The 19,727-nt window shown below is 40.9% G+C and overlaps 2 protein-coding genes across 5 annotated transcripts in view; one reads left to right on the forward strand and one right to left on the reverse strand.

The window, feature by feature from the left end:
• col4a2 (collagen, type IV, alpha 2) overlaps positions 1-16,076 on the reverse strand; it is a 55,102-nt gene extending 39,026 nt beyond the window's left edge. For 3 of the 4 annotated variants that reach the window (XM_046403263.1, XM_046403262.1, XM_046403261.1), the window contains exons 1-3: positions 15,848-16,076; positions 15,490-15,608; positions 15,341-15,398 (exon numbers count right to left, since the gene is read on the reverse strand). In XM_046403263.1, coding sequence (XP_046259219.1) covers positions 15,341-15,398; positions 15,490-15,539 — 108 coding nt within the window. In that variant the 5' untranslated portion in view covers positions 15,540-15,608; positions 15,848-16,076. Of the gene's footprint in view, positions 1-14,064; positions 14,089-15,340; positions 15,399-15,489; positions 15,609-15,847 lie in introns of those variants that run through there. The other variant, XM_046403264.1, reaches the window with a different exon arrangement.
• A 55-nt stretch (positions 16,077-16,131) lies between these two features.
• col4a1 (collagen, type IV, alpha 1) overlaps positions 16,132-19,727 on the forward strand; it is a 36,024-nt gene continuing 32,428 nt past the window's right edge. The window contains exon 1 of the mRNA XM_046403265.1: positions 16,132-16,350. Within this exon, the coding sequence (XP_046259221.1) occupies positions 16,279-16,350 (72 nt within the window). The 5' untranslated portion in view covers positions 16,132-16,278. The remainder of the gene's footprint in view (positions 16,351-19,727) is intronic.

A 19,727-nucleotide genomic window follows, 5' to 3' on the forward strand; every position in this document is an offset into this window, starting at 1 on the left:
GTCCTGCAGAGTACTACCATAAATCTGGCACATATGTAAAGCTATGGTGACAGAGGACAGGATCCCAGTCTCAACATGCAAACTTGAAAGCTATACCAGACTCAACATTTCATTTGCATGCCAGAGAAACACACAAAGAGATAGAGATTGCATTGCTAGGAGTCTGCTGGTGGATGACCATTCTCATCCCAGAAACACAGATGAGATGATGTCGTCGTGCAGGATCCCCATTTTTATATAAACTACACATTAATATCAAATCTCGAGAGCCCAGAAAGGTTTTAGAATAAAATATGATGCCTTTGTTATGAGAACTGTCAGAAAACAGTGCATGTGATATGAAACCATGGCCATAAAGCAGTTCAGTTCCTTAGAACTGTTTTGCTGTGATTGTTCATCTGTGGTCTCTTATTTACGGTACGGCTCTCCAGTGTTGTTCATTTTTTTTGTGTTCTGTGAACTACCTTCAGTGATCTGGGGTTTCCTCTGCGGTCATCTGTTCCCCTTCAAATTTGCAATAATAGACGTACACATGATTTACACAAAAACCCCACACTCCTCTTCTTGTGTAAATTAACCTGTGCACATGTGTACACCACTCAGACCACACATGAAAGGAGAAAAAAAAAATCCTTCCATGGAGGATAGATTAGAAAAATAGGCCCAGCCTGTCCAAGTAGCAGCATGCTGTTTCCTTCTTAGGGCCAACATGGTGACTCCTCAGCCAGAACAAATCCTATTCTTCGTTTGCCAAGTTCCTCAGTTTTGAAGTGTGTGTGTGTGTGTATTTGAGTTTATCATTCTTTTTCAGCAGGGCTACAAGACAAAAATAAGTGTCATTGTAAATAACAATTATGGAATGTTTCATCAGGAGGAAGTCTGCCATTTTAATACACTTGTTTGTTGTCTTAGAGTTCACAGAGTTCAGCCAGTCCACAGTGCCCTTCACTGTGCCCCCACTCCGTATGTGTGGGGGCGTCTACTGCAAAAGTAAGCCAGTAACATGTAATATTTCTTAATTGTTCAGCTACCTGCCTTTGACAGCGCTTCCTTAAATAACTAATTGATGTGCTTTGAGATGATAACCTCGCGTTTGGGTTCTTAGAAGTGGTCAGATTAATGTGTTTCCTAATGAAGAATGTTGTTTTTGTTGCCTCCCTGTTCTGTATGGCTACAGTGGTGCCTCACTTCAAATGTGCACTGACTCTGTACATTAAATGAAATAAAAACAGCTGGGTCAACAGCACTGTTTCTCACGCTCAGTTTTTCTCTCATACTCTGTTTTTATTAATGCTATTAGAAAAAATGATGTGGAGTTCATGTGACTTTGTGACTACAGAGAACAGGGATGGAATGAGCTCTGGTTATTCAATACATTCTTCTTACACAGTATAATTTATTGGATGCCGGTGCTTCAACATGCAGTTAATACGCAATAACACACTGTGAAGTGACAATAATGAGACAATAATGGAAAAGCTTAAACTACCAACTCCATTATTTTCTGTGTCAGGAAATTTTTAAGCGTATTGTTGCACTTCTACAAGGCCGTCTTGAGCTTGTGAAGTACGACAGACTATGGCGGGGTACTACTTACAGGTAATAATAATGTTCCTTAACATGTAGTTCACTTCTGTAATTTGAGGAACTGAGAAACATTTCAATTACAGCAAAAAGCTTAGGTCATAATCGCAGAGTATCCATAACAGAGAATTATGAAATTTTACCAGTACCACTTAAAGTTAAATCACTATTCTAAACCAGTATAATCCAATTCATCTGCTTTCAAGTCATTAGTTCAACAGTTTGGGAAATAGACTTAATTGCTTCTTGCTGAGAGTTTTGAAGTGTGTGAGAGTTGGATGAGAAAACTGATACCCCACTCATATTTGTGCACTAAATAGCAACCTGATAGCTTAGTTTACAGACTGGAAACACGGGGAGACAGCTAGCCGAGCTCTGTCCAAAGGTAACAAAATCTACCTACCGACATCCCTTAAAATGATGAACACTTTTCATTTGTTTAATCTGTACAAAAACAAGTGTAAACACAACACAAAGTGGTTTTATGGATTAGTTCTTGACTGGGAGCAGTAACTTCCTGGAGTTTGTGCTTGTCACCTGGCAACCTCAAGGTGACATGACCCTTTGGCAGTGGTAATATTTCAAAATATGTCAAAGTAATACTTGAACCACAGCAGCAATACATATGATGAAATGCTGTTTAACTCCATTCATTCATATTTAGAAATGGGAAGAAACTACCAACCGGCACTAGAATTGAAAACACTCTCAATGTATGATTTATATGGACAAACATCAGGCCTTTTGCCTTATAGATTTATGGATTGTATTGACAGTAGTCATTTGCTTTAGTCTCGTGGGAACAGAAATATCTACTTAGATGAATCTATTGAGTTTTTTTAATTGTTTAATCTTGCTGAAAATGTTTTGAAATACCATCAATCAACAACCTAATGCCCAAGAGGATACAATTTACTTGCTTTTAATTATATGAAATTGAGAAAATCATGTTTAAGAAGTTGGATCACATGAATGATTTCCGCTTGATAAATAACTCAGTTATCAAACTTGCCATTCATTCGTACCCAGTGAATCTCTGGTCACACTCTACTACCATTAGCACATTCAGACTCGACAGCTGGTTTGTGTAGATTGTCTGTGGTCAGCCTGAGTCAATATGGTGTTGACTTATCTTTATCTGTGACTTCACCACAGACATAACCACTTCCTACCACTTCCTGTCAATGTTAAAAAGAGCCAAAATCAACACAGCATCTCAGAGGGGATGATGACAAAACTAAAACAGAACAAAAATGCAGACAAAACAAACTGAAGGCAGATTCTAAACAAAAAGAAATAACTTTGAGAGGGAGCTGGAACTGAGAAGGTAACTTATGGCTTTGGCCTTCAAGTAAAGTCTGCTAAACTCAAGAGGCCCAAAACATAAGGCTGATAAGAGGGATGTTATCAGGAGCCTGAATAATGATGACCATGATAATTTGACAAAATGGACAAATAGTCCTGTTGGTCAGTGCAGATAAGTACATAAAACATCAAAGGCATCTAGAAAATGCATTGGGAAGCTTCTAACCCATCAAATGAAATATCAAACAGGGCATAAAAATAGAAAAAGAGAAGGAGACAGATGGGAGTCCATGATGTCGACACACAGCTGTACGCTCCACATCTCTCCAGGTAAATTACTCACTAAAACAATTTAGGAATTTGCGTGACGAACACTGTGAAGGATGACCCTGACTTGAAGGTGCGTCGTTATCAAGACAGAGAACAGAGAAAGTCAGTAAATATCCAGCTTTTGTCAGTAATATTCCATATAAAACCTTTTTTTTTCTTAACAAAAAATGAACACCCTTTTTAGCACATAATATCCTGCAATGAAAGTATGCTATTTCTCATTTGCTGATGTTTAAACACCCATGTGTCAACAGATCATCCTTGGTGCAGCAAGAAACATCTCGTAACGGCCCTCACTCTGAACCTCAGGTGACGGAAGCTGCCTCTTTGAGATGGTGTCTCAGTTTTCACTCATGAAACAACACAGTGAAGCATAAACAGTGTTTGTGTGAGACCCCCTCCAAGTGTTTGAGGTATCAAATGAACACAGATCACAGACTATTGCAGGTCAGGATGAGTGTTTGATCTGGGACTGGTGGTGACATGGTTGTGCCCCTCACAAACTTAAACTCTGGGAGAAAACAACACAGATGAAACAGAGCAGAAAGATGTAAAATATGGCTTTTGTGTTAGTAGTAATGAAGACTCGTAAGACTGACAAAGTCAACAGAAACCAAATCCCACTACAAGGAAACCTGTGACCACAACGGTGTGACTGAGACCAGTGGCTGTTGCTCATCCTAAATGAAGGATCTGACCTGTGGTCTTTCCACTTTGACCTTGGCCAAGAGGAATGTCTGATCCAACTATTCGAATTTGCAGCTGCCAACTCCCTTCTACAACCACTTGTCTGATATAGTGAAGCCTCAAAAGGCTGCTGCCAACACCACTTGACTTCAAAAGACATGAATAAATTGACATGAAGACACTATTAACCCCTGGACCCTGGAGAAACTCTCAGGAAAGCCAATGTTGCATGCATGAAATAGGTGGAGATGTTTGTGAAGAGAAATTCACTTTAGGTTAGCAAAGGTTAACTTGAGGTTTCCAAAAATCCTTAGATAATTGTGAGACCTTGCATGGCAGCTAGATGACTGCTCAGTTTCAACTAAATGACACTGCCAATTACTCATATACATTCAGGATTCTATTGGTAACTGCATAAATGATAATACTAAAAAGCTGTTACCTTGCCAATACATGGCACCACACTGCAGAATCAATAGAGGGAATGCTACATTTTTATTTAATTATTATAATTTATTATTATTTAAAAGTTACCCAGACCCAAGAATAGCTTCAGATTGGGACATTGGGACACATTGGGATCATCATCAAAGCATTTGACTAGTTCAGCTGCATTTTCAGCTAAGCTGGAACTTGTTGGGGTTTAAAACAGAATGTTCAGCTGAAACTGATGAAAGAAATCAAAACATGAAATATAAAACTAAAAGCTGAAATATAAATGAAAAATAATTGAATAAACAAATCAGGAACAAATTAGGGAAATGCTCATAAAAACATTATGGTCTGGACCATGACGACCTCACATTGTGAGCAGAGAGCTGAGATGAAATGTGTTGTAACACATTATCCAGGATAGGGCACTTTATGGCATTTTGTACACTATATTAGCAAAAGTATTGGGACACCTGACCATCACAAGAACAGGGAGTTTAATGACATTGCATTCTAAATACACAGACAGCTTTGCAGTTTTAACAGCTTCCCCTCTACTGGGAAGGCTTTCCACAAGATTTTGGAGTGTTTCTGTGGGAATTTTTGTCCATTCATGCAGTAGAGCATTTGTGAGGTCAGACACTGATGCTGGACAAAAAGGCCTGGCTTGCAATCTTGGTTCCAGTTCATCGCAAAGGTGTTTGATGGGGGTTGAGGTCAGGGCTCAAGTCTTTCCACACCAAACTCATTCAACCATGTCTTTATGGACTTTGCTTTGTGCACTGGGGCACAAACAGGCTGGAAAAGAAAAGGGCCTTCTCCAAACTGTTGCCACAAAGTTGGAAGCATAGCGTTGTCCAAGATTTCCTTTCACTGGAAGTAAGGGGCACAACCCTACCCCTGAAAAGCAGCCCCATAATAAAGAGGTCTGTTCCAAAACTTTTGTCTATATAGCGTATGTGTGTGATTGTGAATGTATATATTTATGCGCTGTATGTCTGTATGTATGTATACCATTTGGTGCTGTTTTCACATGCTAAGGTAACAGATGCCCCTCCTCGTGCTAATGATGTGGATGTCAATGAGAAAGTGCAAACTCAGTGAATCTGAAACACCTGGTCACTTTCAACAAGAAGGATTACAGTATATGTTACACATATCTATGACGGAAACATGCACCATGATGTGTCTTGACGTAAATCTGCACTATATCCCAATGTCAGGGTGTCTGTGTGTCGGGGGTGCAATACTCCCTTTGCCAGCTGGGAACCATCTCTGTGAAAGATTGCCTGTAAGCATGCAAGCTGGAGTTACCATCTGACTGAAATTTCTTAACAACTATTTGATGGACTGCCCTGAAATTTTGCACAGACATTCACGGCCCAAGAGGAGAGCTCCTGATTTTGGTGATCACCTACTTTTCTTATGCAATAAGCATTTTTATTTACTAGTTAAAAGTCTACTAGCTATTGGATGGTTTGCTATAAAATTTAGTTAGGGCATTCTTGGTTCCCAGAAGATTAACTGTCATAATTTTGATTATTTTATTTCCCCAGTACATTGGCTTCTGATCAAATATCTGCAGAATTAACTAATGACGTTGCCATCAGCTTCAGCTGTATTTTGTGTTAAATACTAATTAGCAAATGTTAGCATGCTAACACATAAAACTAAGATCACAAACACAGCAAACAATATATCAGCATGTTAGAAAAGTCATCATGACAATATCAGCATGCTGATATTAACATTTGGTTTTAAAGAAAGCTGCTGTAAATACGGCCTCACAGAGCTGTAGGACACCTGTAGACTCTTAGTCTCACAAAACCATTTCAAATCTAACTATTCACTGTAGATTTTTTTCCATAGCTCCCAGTCCTTGCTCTCCCCATACAAAACAGTTTGGGTTGATGTCATCTGGCCACAACGCCAACCCTGACGCTGTAGTTCAAAGCCTGTTGGCCATGAAAGGTTTTTAACAATATCTGAATGATTTCACCACCCAGTTTACAGCCCTCTGTAACCCCTGTGACTGTGAGTGGGAAGGTATGAAGACAAAACCACAAATATCTGGGTGTGTGTGAGAGAGAGAGAGAGTGTACACACTAGAGTTTGTGACAAAATCATGCAGGTCACTGTTGCTGTCTGGCTGTGTGACTCACATATGGGCTGTTAAGAATTGTTTCCCTTATAAGCCAGGAAAATTGTGACTGATAATACATCGAAATGCTTGACCACTATTGGGCATTTTAACAGTCAGTTCACTTGGTAATTCATTTTATGCACCTGATACACAAGAGTTATTTTTGCACTTTGTCTTTCAAGCTAGTAATTATTTAGCATCAGTACTAAAATACAAACTTTTAACAGCTAAACCAGACTGGCAAAATGTAGGTCAGCTTGTCAAAAGAGAGAGTTTATACTCTCTGCGCAGCTTCAGCTTCCGGCAATAGTCTGACACGGAATTTAATCAAATTATCAGATTCTATGTGAAAAACAAACACACTCACATATACATACAGAAAGCAGAAAGGCACAACATCAAACATAACCATGTTTATGTTGGCACAGTTTTATTACTGAGGCATGTCTTGATATAACACCACATGTCCCCTTGGGTCTCCATTATGGTAGATAAGGGAAATGTGCCAGCCAAAATAGATCTTACAGATTTCTTACTTGATATACTGTACACTTTGTTGACACCAAAGCTTCTTCGCAGCTAATTCTGCTTCCTGCAATGCTGAAATCAGCTTCCTATTGAAGTGTTTGAGTGTTACACTCAATGTGTGCACTTATCAAAAACCCCAGGACAAGTGAATTCACGCAAACAGAAAGACAGTGTACTGGATCTGCAAGCCCACCTGTCACTGTCCACTTTCAGCTGTTGTCTCAAAACTGTTGAACTCCACACATCACATCTGGTCTGACCGTTTACCAGCACCTTATTGTGGTACTTGACCCATTTTGCCTTTTATAGACACATTTGGAAGGCTCTTTTATAGAACTGGATATGTTTTGTAGAGTGAGAGTAGAGAAAGGAACTGCAGGGACAGAGGGACAGGGTCACTGTGCTCAGAGCAGGACATGACTCTGAAGGAGAACACAAAGTAGAGCAGGGGGACCTGAAAGAGACAGGGCAAACTCCCACTGTGCTCCTCTGGCTGGGTTCCAGTGTAAACACAGCTCTGGTTTCTGCCCTGGGCCTGACACAGCTGGACCTTCCCTCTCCTTAACTGGCCTCAGGTCACACAGAGTCTCAACTCTCAACTCAACTCTATTTCCCAGTGGGCCATACTTCTAATCAATGCTTCCTGCTACAGTCTGAGATAAATGGAGGTGGGATAGGCACCGTTTCTGTTCTGGACATTAGCGCGAACAGTCCAACCTGTCAGACCTTGTTAATGTTGACAGACCTGAGGCACATCCCTCTAATCAGATGATCAATGAGATCCAGATGGGTGGATCCATCCAGTAAGAATGTGGACAACTGAGCTGTCTGAGAACATATATTTCATATTTGTTGTTTTATTTATACTTCTGTCCTCACAATAAAACCAAATATGAGCAAAACTCTCCAAAATGAGGACTTACAGGGATTAAAGATGAAATGTATAGTCTGGTTAAATTATTTATTTTTCATGGATGGTAGGGTTGATGTGACCTGAATCCAGAGACAGAGAAGATGGAAATGGCCAAGAAAACTGGTTGATGTGATACCAGTTATTTTGTGCCTCATGCAGCCTCCGGGCCAAAGTGGAGGCAGGCCAATATGCTAACATTGCCAACTTTCTTCAGAGGAAAAAAGAATAAAAAAAATGACAAACAGGATGAGACATAGACAGAGAGAGGGAAGGAGAAACTGGACAAGGTCTGATTACCACAAAATGTGCATTTAACTTTGTTAACATTCTTTCCGTGACAAGAAATAATTCTGTGTAATCAATTAGGCCACAGCTGGGATGGGAATGAATGGTGCAAGTCTCTAATCCAGAAGAAAAAATGCATAAAGAATGATACATATACATACAGTGTAATGCCTATGATCCTGCTTGATGGGATATCAGAGGACTGGATCAAACCTACACATCAGTGCACCACCAAAATACCAAACCATAAATCAAATTCAAACAAACGACTCCGGAAATTCAGTGACTACGTGGGCACCTGTTGATCCAAACCGTACATAATCTAACAAGTCCAGAGTAATATTGTGAGAAAGAAAGACGTATGGTCTTTGTATAAACACAGCTGAAACAATCCTTCCATCTGAGCTCACTGAGAAAACTCACCTCTACTGAGGACAGACAAACGACCAGAGACGCACGTGCAGGAAGTGGGACGGGGGGGGGGGGGGAATGTGAAGGAAGCAAGCTCAGAGAGGGAGGACAGACTGTCTGCCAAGTGTCCCTTTGAGAGATAGCTGGAAAGAGAGTGAGGGGACAGAAGACAGGGAAGATAGAGACCAGGACTACGAATGAGGCTATAAAAGGAAGTGAGGGATGTACAGCCTGGGAGGACTGAGGCTGTGGAATTCTTTCAGCACTGTCTGATGGGACTCCCATGTCCTTCCATTAATCACTATGAGATGGAGTAAAAGCAAAGGACAGGGGTGGATATACAGCATACAGCGATTTTCCAGAGAAATGTCCATAATGAACTTACATTCAGACTTCATTCCAAGTCGAAAAGAAATCAGTTTAAACTGCTGGAATTCACTACAGTAAGTTAGGTTTACACTACGCAGGGATTTAAATTTAAGGGCAGACAGTGAGATGAATAAGACACTAAAAGTAACTTAATATCAAACAAACCTCCATACATAAACGACTAGATTCAAAAGGGGGTGATGGCATTTTGTACACAATGAATACTTCCAACAAAACACTGAAATCCCTGGGTACACATGGACAGGTGTTTCCAAGATGGTGGTACAAATGGAGGTATGTATTGTACTTCCAATGGGAAAATACTTTGTGGGCAAAAGTTAGGAATATTGTAGGAATGGGCCATGTCAATAAAATCCTTCTCTGTATACGTAATTTTGTTTTATAGCATCTATATACATTATTAATTGTTTTTGACTAAGCAAAGATATTAAATATGCCACAGATGAAAGTCTTCACTTGACTGATGCAGGGGTGTTGAAGCAACCATACTATACTTACTATAAATCAAGGAAGCTTGCTGCACAGCCGTACATTTTAGAAACCTAAGAGATTTTTTTTTTTAGGCTATGCTGGGTAAATTGTTTGTTACACTAATCAAGAAATTTAAAAAATCTTTGTAATAATCAATAAATTAGTTGTCAGATTAACTGAATGTTGAACATTCTGAACAGACACAGTTTCAACAGGTACTGCAATACTGCTGCAATATTGTTTGATTAATTGAGGAAGCACCTGGCAGCTTTATCGATAATCAAAGTTGTTAGTTGCAGCCCCTGAGAAAGATAAATTTTATGGCATAATCCCTAATAGTGATATTATATTGTCGTATACTGTACTTCCAAAAGGAATAGATTGATTATTGGATTTTCAGGATTTTTATGATTAGGCCTGTCGCTGCTAGTGGGTGTTTTTTTGTCTAATTGCTGATGAAATAAACTATAAAACTAATAAACTCTAAAAAAAATAATTGCTTTTAATCATAGTAATATATAATAGTATTTATATTTTGCATTAATAGTCTGAATCTGTAAAGTAACTAGTAAGTGAAGTTATCAAATAATTACAGTGGAGTGGAAGTATAAAGAAGATAGAAATATTCAACTAAATGTACTAGAGCTGAAAATTGTACTTCAATAGTACACTGTACCTTGTTAGTGTATATTCCCTCGTTATTCTAAACTTTGACACCAGGATTTTTATTTTTCTTGTATGTATATTGGTTCCAAATATTGATTATTGCTCTCCTTGATGACTGATAATTGATATTAGGCCTGAAAACAAAACAAACAAACAAAAAAAACAGTCAATTCCTAAAAAGTACATTGGTGGGAATGTACTATTTCTGAGAGAAAGATATTACATGAGAGAAGATAAAGAAAAAGACCTTGTGTGTGTGTGTGTGTGTGTGTGTTTCTGCACCCATACAGAATGTATTGTACGGGTTCAGTGGTACATAAGTGGTCCGTGTGACTCTTGGCTGTCACACATGACTGGGAATGAAAATGAAGCATGAACAGTGATTATCCACAATCAAACTGCTGCTATTCCTACCTCACTGTTCCCTTGGGCTGCGAACATTTTCTTTGACATATTTTCACATCATTATAACGTCTAAATATTGAAATATGCCAAGAAAAAGACAAACTCAGCCCAAGCTGACTGTATGCTTGCAACGCTGTATGCGCATGTATACTTCATTTCTACTTGTAGATTAGCAGGCACGCATCTGACCCGGCCTTTTGATTTCACAGGAAACTTTCCCAGAGTCACTGCATAGAGCATTTGGGTGTCTGGATAGACTGTAAAGGTACAATAACGTGATTGGAGGCAATACAGAGATTTAAAGGACGTGGTTCCATGTTAAAAGACCATAGGGGGAACACAGCCCTAAGGTAACATCAGATATTGGCAGACACACATGAATCCCTCAGAGATAACATAGAGATTGTATACACTTTAAAAACAGTGTATGAGGTTGGTGTATTTAAAGTTTATCCCATAAATAAGTGTGTGTGGTATCTGGAATGGTTCAAAATGATTTATATGTAACAGATCAATTTATCAGATATCACATTCAACAAAACTACCATCACGCTCTTACACATCACGCACACACTGAACTCTCTATTTCTCATATTGCTTCACATACAGTATGAATCAGACTAAGTTTACATAGCAAGTACACCTCTCAGTAAACACACTCTGGAGCAACTGAACTATGTGGGGTCCAGAAAGATTGCAAAGGAACTCTGACACATTTAACTCCACCCCGTTTCCTTTTCCTGTTTAGAGAGGTCTTCTGGATATTCTGTTCTTCACACAATTCTGCAGGATGTTTCCCATAAAAAAGAACTTCACTTAAGCCCACAGATAAACACAGCCCACACTCTCTGCACGTGCGAGAAAGAAAATTAGGCACACATCCTGCCACTGAGGGAGCGCAAATTGACCCATTAATTCAAGATATTTTTTGGGGCCACAAGATACTCCAAACAAATCTTATGCAGATTTACTGACACTGCAATCCTCTGCAGTTAACCGTGCTGATAACTGTACATTGCTTGTTTAAGCAGGCAGACTGTACACCAATGGGGGCAAACAGCCAAGCTCACCAGGTCTTTCCTCACCATCACAATGCTGAACCATAGAGACTAATCAAATAATCACCACCTCAAAGTCACGTTTCACAGAAAAACACTTTTCCTGAGTTAACAATACTTAAGCAAACAAAAGACACACACAGGCCTGCTTGTACATCCATTCACATGTCAGCACGCACACATATTACCATCTGCATAAATGTTACAATTACAGACAAAGCCAGAAAGGTCTGTCACCGAGGTGAGGCCAGTGCCTCAGTGGAAAATGCAGGTCATCTCTGCTGCAATCTCTCACACACATTCATGCACAACACAACACAACACACAACAGTGACAGGGAAGCCCCACACATGGGCTTCTCATCCAAGGCTGTGGCTTCCTGCAGCACCGTACAATAGGCTCTTCCCCTGATTGTTACAGCCAGGCACTCTCTATATCACAGTCACTATTTTGGCAGGGGACGTGCTGGCCATTTTTCTATCCTTATCACAGGCAGACATCTTCTCCTTGCCCCGGACACACGCCTTCCTCCTCCATAAAACAATCACATTTTACAGGTCAGTCACGTGTCTGCTTTCCATTGGCTGACCCCATCACACATCACTCACATCTAGAAGCTTTTAAAGTTTTCCAGGTCAACTGCACAGCTGTGTAACGAACTGCATTTCGATTATTTGCACCTTTACTGTATTCTCTTATGGATATTCACAACATACATAGTTTAATTTTGTTTGACTACATGTTTACAAAGTGAGCCACGCCAAAAAAGGCACATGCAGAAACAACATTTACCACAATCATCTATTAGCTGAGAGGAGGGTAATTGCTAAAGCAGATGTTGCTGCCGGGCTTCCAGGTACTGTAAAAATCTGTAGCCAAAAATGTCTCTTCCACGCTCACAGACCAAATTCCCACAACATACACATCCTCTGCCAAGATGCCTCAAACGCATCTTGAAATATATTCCGAAACACCCGAGAATCAAAGCCTCTCAAAGGGTCCTACACAAAACATCCTGTTAACATTTCTGCCTCAAGAGCCTTCCTTCCTCCACCAGTGGACACTGATAAACAGAATTTGTATGCATGGCAATTTTAAGTCTGCTTAAAACTAACTTGCTCATACAAAGCATCATTCAGGCACTGGATTCTTGGTCAGAAAGAAAACAGACATTTGAAGATGTCACTGTAAACACTTGGAAACTATTATGGCATTTTTAACAATTTTCTGAGATTTCAAAGACAATGCAAAACAATTGATCGACTCATTGGGAAAATCATTTTAAATGAGAACAGATTAATGTATAGAGGTATGAAGTTTCAGATGAAGCATACTGAGGCCCTTAAAGACGCTAGTATACTCCGTATGTATACTCCGATGGGGGCGCAGCTTCAAAAGCCCACTGCTCTGTCACATTTCTGATTTTAGAATTAACATTAGAATTAGAATTAGTCTCCCCTCTCTCCTTAACGGCTGGCTGTGTGTAGCAGTGTGTCACAAGCATAAAAACATTTGCCTTCTGATGTGGTTGGACGACACGCAATGCTTCTCTAGCACATCCCGACAACTCTGTGTGCTGATAGGGGCAGTCGCATTGTAGCTGATATAATCTAACTTGTTTACAAAGGAAGACAGGACCAAGAAAATTCCGAAAATAACTTTAGCCAAGCCTTAACTTTAAATTTAATCTTGCAAATTATCTTCAGAATTATATTTTCAAAAGGTAGGGGAATTCCAAAATATCACGTGGAGACGGCTGGTGGGAAACAGCTGTACAACGCAGAGGCTGGGGTCTGGTTCAAAGAACTGAAACAGTCCCGTGGGTCAGATTTGGACTTGATATTGAACAGAAACATATTTCCGGAGACGCAGTTGAGATTGAGAGTTTCTGTGGCAGATGGGAAACTTCAGAAAGTGACATCTGATTGGTTACAACTTCTGCCACACTTTTTACATGTTAAATCAACTCTCCAACCCCCTCATTACCACCAGGTCATAACTGCTGAAACTGTCTCCTTATTACCCTTTCAACAACTTCTTTAATGTGCCAATGGAAATATTTTACAAAAAAGTAAGCATAGCTTGAAATTGGAGCTATGCTGTTTAAACTCATTCTATTTGTATAATAAAAGCGAGCTGTTTCTTTATTTGACAGGTAACGTGCCTGCACAGAGCACATGGAAGGTACCAGATTAAAATTAAACTGTGATCTTCCAGTATCACCGCCTTGGAGCAAAGCTGCACAATAAACAGAGGAGCTGAGCTGTGTCACACGCTTTTAATCAAGGCATGGCTTAATTTGATAAAAGCAAGAGACAAGGGGCCTTTTCATCACAGCGGAGAATATAACTTTTCATCTGAGAGCCTTAAGTATGATATTAAATGTCTGACAGAACCAGTGACCATCTAACATCCAGCACAAACTGTATCAAGACAGGAGAGCAAAACACACTCACATGCTGCATGCTCACAAACAGTGTGGATTCAGCATCATGTGTGTAGGATACTTTCCTTTCCTTTCATCAAGCCCACATCTGAAAAGTAAAGTAGGCCATGTAAAGTCAGTGGGGTGAGAGAGGAACAAAATTTACTCATGAAGGACCATTTTATGGGTTATTACTTTGGCCCAGTCAAATATCACAGTTGTTTCATAAAACATCTGTATTCTGTCAATTCACTTCAGCACTTATGACAATACGTAAATCCAAGTGAGGGTGTTTACACATGTGGGTGTGTGAGAGAAACCATAAATCCTTTTACGTGAACAGGAAGTGGGAACAGTGAGATGGGATGTCAACAAACACATGGAGAAAACTGTGTGTATCCGTCCAACTGTTTTTCAGCACATTTCCAATTTGCGCTTGAAAAAAAAAAACAGTGTCAATGCCAGAAACAAACAGAGAAAGTCAAAATATCAGAAAAGTTGGTGCATCAGTCAAAAGCATTGCAATAAAGTGCAGTGAAATGAATCATGAAGTACACAAAGGATGTGACTTAAACGTACGCTGAATCTATGGATGCGATGAAGAAGATGAAAAATAGCCAAAGATGAAACCTTTGGATCTGTGTGGAGCGATGAAGGCGGCTGTAACCTCCCTCAAATTAACATATGACACAAACAGAATGTTTCCTTCAACATTTTTTTTACATTGCTTTCCTTTGTCAGTCTCTTACAATTTGCACCAGACAGGTAGTTCATCCTAGTAAATGTAGTCTAAACAAATACTGTAACAATAATGCGGGCGTGAGCACAGTTGGAAGAGCAGCTATGATAAATGCATACTCATGAAGCTCAACAAGTTATCATCCTGCCTGCACAGGTCATGATCCCACCCCTCAATCCCTGCAAGGTCAGGGGTCAAGCAAAGCACAGCATAGTGTAGCCCTGCATGAAACCCCCTTTCAGTTTATTTATTTTCCAAAAAACAAAACACTGCAAATGTTCTAATTTAAAGCATTTCATCCAGCAAAATTACAACATGAGTCATTTCACAACAAAATGTTTTGAGGTTTGCTGCTATTTACCAGGACTGTCAAGCCAAGAACCCTCCTACTGGAGGAACTCCCCTGCCCAGACACTCCCACGGTCCGCATGTGTGTGCCGAGCAGATGCAAAGAAAGACAAACCAAGCCTGGAGACACTATCTGGCTCATTTTTACATCTTAATTGTCAACAGCCTGCAGTTTGCAAACAACAGCAGAAATCAGCAACACGTGGGAAAAGAAACTTACCGCGTGCACTCCTGGGAAGAGGGCGGCGATGCAGACGCACAGCAGCAGCAGCACCAGCCTGTAGTCAGTGTACATGACAGCGTTAATAACGCTCATCAGTCCATGCTGTGCTCATGTTTTGCAGTGAAACGAGCCCATATGGACGTTACCTCGGGTTCTCTAGTCCCCTGTTGTGTTGTCCTTGCATTGTCCCACTCATGCCTACCGCAAACTTCAGTTCCACTCCGCTGTTTCCCTTGCACAGACGTTTACAGCATGACTGATTGACCTGAGGCACACACCAAGACCCACAACAATAATAATCCCTGTCTGCTTATGAGTCCATACATTCACCTGGTTATTGTTGAAACAAATGAACAACTTTAATATTTGAGCTATTTTTTGTGTTAGGCTTCCTTTACAATGTGCTCCATGAAGCACTTTCGTGGAAGATTTACTACGACAGATCACATTTTCACGATCATGTTTCATTATTATGTGACCGCTGTAATAAAATGCAGTACTTACAGTCACCCCAGTCTTGCGCGCGATGGTAAACTGAAGAAAACCGGGTGGAAGAGATGCGCAGCTTCCCGAGCTGAAAAGTTTCAAAGCAGGTACTTGTGGCACCCAAACCTCCCCGGTTGTCACAAAAAACAAGAAACTATGCCGAGTAGTCCCTCTCCTTACCGAGAAAAGTCAAAAAGTGTTTGTAACAACAGGGTTGAGTCCGTTTCAGCATGGGCGAGGGTGGTGGTTTTGGAAAGCGGGGGGTGTGGTGCAGCAGAAACAAGACCAAGTTGCATTGATCAGAACCTCATATCGTCTCGGACAAAGATGCAGTCAAACGTGCTGCACACGCTCTGCCAATAACCAGCGAATAACCAGAAGAAAGAGGACGAGGAGCGGTCAACAGGTGGTTGTTTGCGGGCACACACTTTCCACCGCGCACCGCCAAGATGCTGTTACCGTCCGCAACGCTGTTACTGCTGGCGGCTCTCTACTCAAGCGTAGACCTGACTGGGGCTGAGGTAGGCAGATGAAGCATCTACAACACTGTGGGAAGTTCAAAGATAAACTTGTGTAGAGAGTGTCACTTTTTTTTATTATCTGATTAAGTTAACGTGCGCAGCTTTCAAACAGCAAAGCCTTTTAGACTTTGTTGGGCACTGAGGCAAAACGCGCACACATGCAGGCTGTAGGTAAGTCTGAGCGCAACCAGCTGATTTTATTTCGCGAAAAATTCAGTCCGTTTTAACAAATCATTAACTTTGTTCATTCATATTAGTGCTTATATTAGTGTTTTTGGTGTCAGTGAGACGAGCGTTCTTTATTTTATTTATTTTGGCTCTGTTGTGTTTTTTGTCTTGCCTACCCGTGTGGTCTGTTCGGCTCTATCAAGCAGTTGTTAATACTTTGAGTTGAATCTACTCCCAGCCCAGCCTCCTCCCCTCACTTCTGCTGGAGAGAGAGAGACAGAGAGACAGAGAGGGTGGGGCAGAGTGCATACAGTAGCTGAAGTATGTCGAGGTAATGTGGGAGACAGATGTGTGTGCAGTTACTTATTGCAAATCATACACTGAGGTAATGCACGACTCGTGATTTAGTGCATGAATTAATGTGGGGTGTATCATGAAGAAGTCTGCACAATGTGAGCAAACTGGGCGATCTGAGAGCACATTGTTCAATATTGCCATGACCATATGACAAATAAATAATGACGTGCCCATATGAGTTCTTCTCTCTTTCCTCAGCCATTGTGGTAGCCAACCTCACAGTTGCCACAAAATCAACACCACATAATGTGAGGGCAGCAGACAGCTAGCTGAGACTGTGGACTCAATTTAGAAAGGAAAATGTTTGATGTGAAATGTGTTTTGAAAGGTAAATTTCGCCAGTCTGAGGAATTTAACCATGAACAGTTTGGGAAAAAAAGTGTAACAGGCTAAAGCAACCACACTTTCAACCAAATGGGACTTCTTCACAGGTAGAATGAAGTGAAAATGCAATCTGTAGAGCTCGCAGTGTGGAATCATTTCAGTGTTGGGTAACATGAGGTTGCTATTTTCGCCAAGCCAAGATTTTGGTCAGTAAACCTTTATCGAGGCAAGTGTTTGACAAATGGGAATTTCACAGCTAGAGCAGGTGGTTTCCCACTAGAAGAAAGTCATTTTTGGATACTTCTGCAGATCCAGTTTCCCTATTCAGAGTAGATAATCCATGAATGGGTTTTATGGGAAACAGCAGAAGTGGAGTAAAAAATGTCTCCCCTGAGAACAGTAACCGTTCAGATGCTTGCTGCTCTGCTTGTTCAACTATGTTGAGATCCATTGTCATCGGGCTGTTTGTTGAAACACACACAACTACAGTGGTCACCTTCTGCAGAAAGACTCGTCAAATGTGCGGCTTCATTTCGAGGCGTGGGTGAAGTTTGCAGCAGAAACTCTCAAACAAGAGACATCCCGATGGCATGGAAGAAAGATTGGTGGACTGTGTCAACTTTTTAGATGAAGACAGTTAATCAGTTTTGCACAATGGAGCAATGTGTGGTGTTTCAGAGAAAACTGACACCGCCAAAGGGAGCCTCGTGCTATCACATAGGGAGTTTCTCCATCTTCCGGGGTGTTTTTAAGGATGTTGCGATATAGCAAAAAGATCCCTATATCGTGTCTGTATTGTTAGCTACCTTCCCTGGTTTTCATGCATCCATTTTAAGTGTTGCTCCTGCTTTGAGAACTCTTTCTCCTGCTGTTTTATACAAAACAATCACTGCTGACTTTAGCAGTCATAAAAGCCCACATTTCTCCAGCCAGACTTTGATTCAGGGAGTATGACGGCATAGCAGGAAAGCAAAGCAGCAGAGGTGACTTTTATCTGGAAACTGGAAACACATGATGATTATCATCTTGTGACATATAAGCACAGCTTCAAAAAAATTCAACAAGTTAGGATGCCAGTCAATCACAGGGCAGACACACAAAGACAGACAACCACACACTCACACCTAGAGGTGATGCAGCGCAGCCAGTCAACCTAATGTGCATGTTTTTGGGATTGTGGGAGGAAGCCAGGGTACCTGGGGAAAACCCACACAGAAGGGCCCAGACCGGGTTCAAACCTGGAACCCTTTAGCTATGAGGCGGCAGTGCTAACTACTGCACCACCGTGCATCTTTTAGATCAATAATGCTGACTACTCATGACTCCATACATCTGATCTGCCTGTGTTGACTGTGAGTATATGTCATTAATTTGAAGTCTGCGAACTCCTCAAGGCCCTTTACAACACTTGCCACATTCACACACACATTCATTTCTCAGGACAGTTTGACATGCACCTGGAGCCAGGGATTGAACCACAGACCCCCTGATTAGTGGACAATCTGTTCAAACCCACCTGGACAGGCTGTTAATTGGTAGGTGAGAATGTGTATGTGTATATCTGGTATAACATCTTGTAACTGATCAGGTGACACCACTGAAGTCTGCACTCGTTCTTTATTTATTGTTTGTACTGCACATTTTCCCATCCACCCATGGGAGGTCCACAACAGGAAGCTTGTAATCCACTGTGAGCAGAAACTGGCTTTCCTCACCAGCTGTATCTAGAGAAATTACACTACACTGATATGCAGCACCTTCCTAAATGTGAACTGGGAAAAGCAAATCATTGTTTGGCACAAGGCACTTAGGTGTGTTTGTTTCTCCTTTGTCTTGGCATATATCGGGATGTGATGAGTGAGTGAATATCAGAGCCTCCTGTTTGGGCTATTTCATAATCAGTGGACGTAAACTGAGGCCAGCAGTGAATATTCAAGGTCAACCACAATTGCATGCATGCACACACAAATATGATAATCCTGAACCTAGAATAGGTCAGCCTGACTTTAGAGATCCAGTAAGGAAAAGATAATGCTGTTACCTTCTGTACTCTATTTAACGATAAAGCAGTAAGCTTATTTTAAGATGTGACCTCCATCCATCCATTTTCTATACCACTTATCCATCTGGGTCATGGATGGGCTGGAGTCTATCCCAGCTGACCATGGGCGAGAGGCAGGGTACAACCTGAACTGGCTGAGATGTAACCCGTACTCCCTATTTCTTGAAGTAAATTTGTCCACTGTTATAATATCAACAGAATATAGTTTGTCTCCCTTGGCGGTCATTTAATCTGGTCAGAATGAGTCATTAGTAATTCCTAGAGGAGGAGGAGGAGGAGGAGGAGGAAGGGTAGTTTAGCAGATTTCTGGAGTAAGAGTTGTTATGTGGGATGTTGGATGAAGGAATTGGGAAAAAGGCAGTAGCTGGTGGGAAAGACAAGCTTCTCTGAGCTGCCAGGTTCCTGCTTGTAGCTTGGTCATGATGTTCCAGGACAGAGCGAGCCCCAGGGAGGATGAACTTACAAG

Source organism: Scatophagus argus, chromosome 11, assembly GCF_020382885.2.
Source record: "Scatophagus argus isolate fScaArg1 chromosome 11, fScaArg1.pri, whole genome shotgun sequence".
Lineage (NCBI taxonomy): Eukaryota > Metazoa > Chordata > Actinopteri > Scatophagidae > Scatophagus > Scatophagus argus.